The following is a 3,589-nucleotide window of genomic DNA, read 5'->3' on the forward strand; positions in this document are numbered from 1 at the left end:
GCTGTTTTACATGATTGTTGAATGAAATTAACATAATTATTAATTTATTGTAAAAACATGACAGATAATGTGTGAAACAGATCCAGTTCAGCTGCTRTTTATCTGTTAGTTTCTGTCCTGTTTGGTCTGTTTCTGCTCCTCCTGATGTCACAGACGATGGGCGGGGCTTAGTCTAGTGATCTTTATATTTAAGTCTATGGTCTGCAGTTAAAGAATCACATCTTTTTCTTTTTAGCACAAATGGAAACCGTGCCATGCTCACGTCACAGTTTCCTCGTGTCGCGAAACATCAGACCATTTTAACCTATAATCCATTGTTTAAGCAGATACGATTCCTTCAAATGGAGCACATTTTGTTACATAGATRATTCATCAAGTAACAGTTAGGAACTTGATTTAAAAAAACATGAACTTGTTGCCAGTAAGGTCCAGGTTGCTTCTTCTTCACTGCACACCTCAGCTTTGTTTGTACCGAACCTGTTCGGGAACAACCTGAACAACTTGTTTCGTGCTAATCGCTAAATTCCGTGTTGAAATTTGACAAAAGAGCAGCATTCTATAAGTCTTTGCTCAGTTTTAAATTAAACCTTCTTGTAAGCAGAGATTGGATCTGTTGACAAAAAGTCTTTAAATTATTATTTTTAGTTTCTGTAAAGATAAAATGTTGAATGTATGCAGAGCGTCAGCTCCCAGAAACAAGGCTAATTTGTATTTTGTGCTGATTCCAAGCAGTGCTCCCATTCCTCACTGTGGCGGATGGATCTTTTTAAGTGCTTTGTGTTTGCAACACAAGGGCTGAGGAGGAGAGGGGTGATCTGAGGTGAAATGTAAACAAGGCTAGTCAAAAAGAGTTATTGTCCAGCCAGCAACGTGGCTTTGCAGCCATACTTAATACTTGTGCAACAATGGCGGTTTGTATTTCCTCTGCACCAGGATTTAAAAGGTTTTCTGGGTAACTATTTGTGTACACATTTTAGGGACTTTTATTTTGATAATGAACTTGAGCTCATTTTGTTGTTCGTTGAGGTTTAAAGCTTACTCGTTCGGACACATCTCTATTTTTATTTAAAAATCAGGAAACCAAATTTAATACATAGCTTCTAAAGGTTTCCAAATACGAAGTTGCTACTTAAAACGTGTTTTTTTATTTTTATTTCCTAGAAAAATATGTTACTGGTTGCATTTTCATTTCGTTTTTTGTGTTCTTTCAGGTCAGTTTAAACTGAAAATGAGTGCAGTAGGGGAAAGCCCCCTGGACCCTGCCACGCCAGAGTCACGCAAGAGGAAGTGCTCACCATGCGACACGTCGGGGCAAAGGTAAACATCCAGTCGTGTCGTTTTCTACAGAACAAACAAACATTACGTCAGCCGAGCAAGGAACACAAACATGTTAACAACTGACGGGTACACCATTAATCAAAAACACACAGTTTAAACTCTTCTTCAAAGAAAGAAGAGTCGCACATTTATAGTTTTATTCAGTTGGTAGAGACGCTTTCATGAAAGAGCACGACATTTACAGAAACTAAAACAATAAGTTGGATTTACAAAAAGTACAGGCTTCCCATATGATGAATGTTATAAATAATGTTTGAGTCGTAAAGATGTTGACGTTTTAACTGAAGGTTGAGAACAAAGTTTGGCTACATTACAGAAAAATTTACAGAGAAGTGTCCAAACTTTCTGATTCGTGAGCCAAAACGATCCAGTTGAAAGAACTTGCAGGTCACCTAATAGTTCAAGTTTCAAGTTTATTTATATAGCGCCAAGTCACAACATATGTTGTCTCAGGGCAATGCTGGTTTCTTCTTCAGATTGTTCTTTTTATATACAGTGCCCCGAGACAACGTATGTTGTCTCGGGGCACTGTATATAAAAAGAACAATCTGAAGAAGAAAGCAGCAGATTGTGTTGAATCACTTCATCACAGTCTCCATCCTGAGCAAACAGTGGAGAGGARAAACTCCCTGCTAAACAGGAAGAAACCTCCAGCAGCACCAGGCTCAGGACAGGAGGCCATCTGCCTCGACCGGCTGSTTGGAGGACAGGAAAGAGACACAGACAAACTAATAGGAATTGTTTATTTTTAAAATGTTTGAATACTTAACTTTTATGTATAGATATTTATATTTTAAGCTCTTAAATCTCAAATGTAATATTTGTTGAAAGAACAAAGATATATCTATTTTGGTTCAAAAGAAGTTTTGATCCAAAAGATACAAAGGGCTGGGATGTGGGATAAAAAAATACAAGAATATTTCTAAACATGAATTCAGTTATCCATTTATCCATCCAAATATTTTCTGGCTCTTTACTCGTTTTGTTTTAGTGGTAGAGTCAGTAAAATAGTTCTTGTTGATGTTTCGGGCCTTTGTTTTTCGCTGATCTGATAAACAAGGCAAACGTGTTAAACTAGATCATGTCTTTAACCTTAGACTCTGCTCTTGTGACAGTGTTTGTGCTCTGATATTCAGGCTTTAGCTCAAAGCCAAGCTGAGCAGAGAACAGTGGAGCTGCTGTTAAAAAAGCCTCCTGATTTAGCTTGTAGTAAAGACAGTCGGTGCAGGTCCGCAGGGTGGCAGATGATTCCAAAATATGTGATCTGTGAATATTTAAGGCTAAAAAAAGCTCAATGCTAACCCATTCTGAGCAGCCACACAGACACGCTATTGCCAAGATAGATGTGTTGACACTAAATTTAGTTTTTCCTCTGATCTCTTTATCTACTTTCCCCTCAAGAAACGTTTACCTTCAAGAAACGTTTACAAGACAAACCTCATCAGAGTTGCAGTGGTTTGTAAAAGGTCTTAACCTGCGTTTTGTCATCGTCTCAAACCCATCCAACCAACCGATCCACTTGGTGAGTGGAGAAAATGTTGGACAGTTGCAAAGAGTTGTTGCAGTTGGGTTTAGTTTTAACTTTTATTTAAAATTCTTTAACTTATTTCTAGACTTTTTTTATTATTTATATAAAAAACTGATAGTAGGATGACGTTTTCAGTATTTAGAGCATCAGAAAATGTTTTATGGGGGAGGTGTTTTAAAGTCATTAAGTAACTGCATTGCATGCAGTTTGTCGTTTCACTGATAATACAGCAGCTGTGTCTAGTTGCACTATTTTTAAATAAAATTACACTGTTGAGTAGAAACTATGTATTACATGTTTTTTTTCTTTTTACACTGAACTCAGAGCAGAAAGACATCATTTCTGTATTTGTTCATTTATCACAACACTTATGATTATAAGCTTGCACWTCACAGGTTTTCCTGATATTGTGCAGTCCTGTAACTTTATCTACCTTTTTTCTAATTTGCTTAAATACTTAATTACTAACTTTTATCATTTACTAACCTGCTTAATTACCCACTAACTAGGTTGTTCATGTACTTGCTTGCCTGTTTACCTTTTTAATATCTGATTTGCATATTTACTAACTCAGTTATTATTATTTAATAATTTATTTATTTACTAACTTGCTTAATTGTTTAATTCCTTAATTATTAAGTTAATCATATACTAATTTGCTTATTTACTTATTTACTAACTCAGTTATTATTATTTAATAATTTATTTATTTACTAACTTGCT

At 35.8% G+C, this 3,589-nt stretch overlaps 1 protein-coding gene across 1 annotated transcript in view; it reads left to right on the top strand.

Moving 5' to 3' along the window:
* The window catches only part of ncoa1 (nuclear receptor coactivator 1), a gene marked incomplete in the record, with an annotated part of 83,714 nt that overhangs the window by 51,300 nt on the left and 28,825 nt on the right, over positions 1 to 3,589 (top strand). The window contains 1 exon segment of the mRNA XM_014031271.1: positions 1,212 to 1,317. Coding sequence (XP_013886725.1) covers positions 1,229 to 1,317 — 89 coding nt within the window.

The sequence above is a fragment of the Austrofundulus limnaeus genome, unplaced genomic scaffold (genome assembly GCF_001266775.1).
Source record: "Austrofundulus limnaeus strain Quisiro unplaced genomic scaffold, Austrofundulus_limnaeus-1.0 Scaffold1214, whole genome shotgun sequence".
NCBI classification, from domain to species: Eukaryota; Metazoa; Chordata; class Actinopteri; order Cyprinodontiformes; family Rivulidae; genus Austrofundulus; species Austrofundulus limnaeus.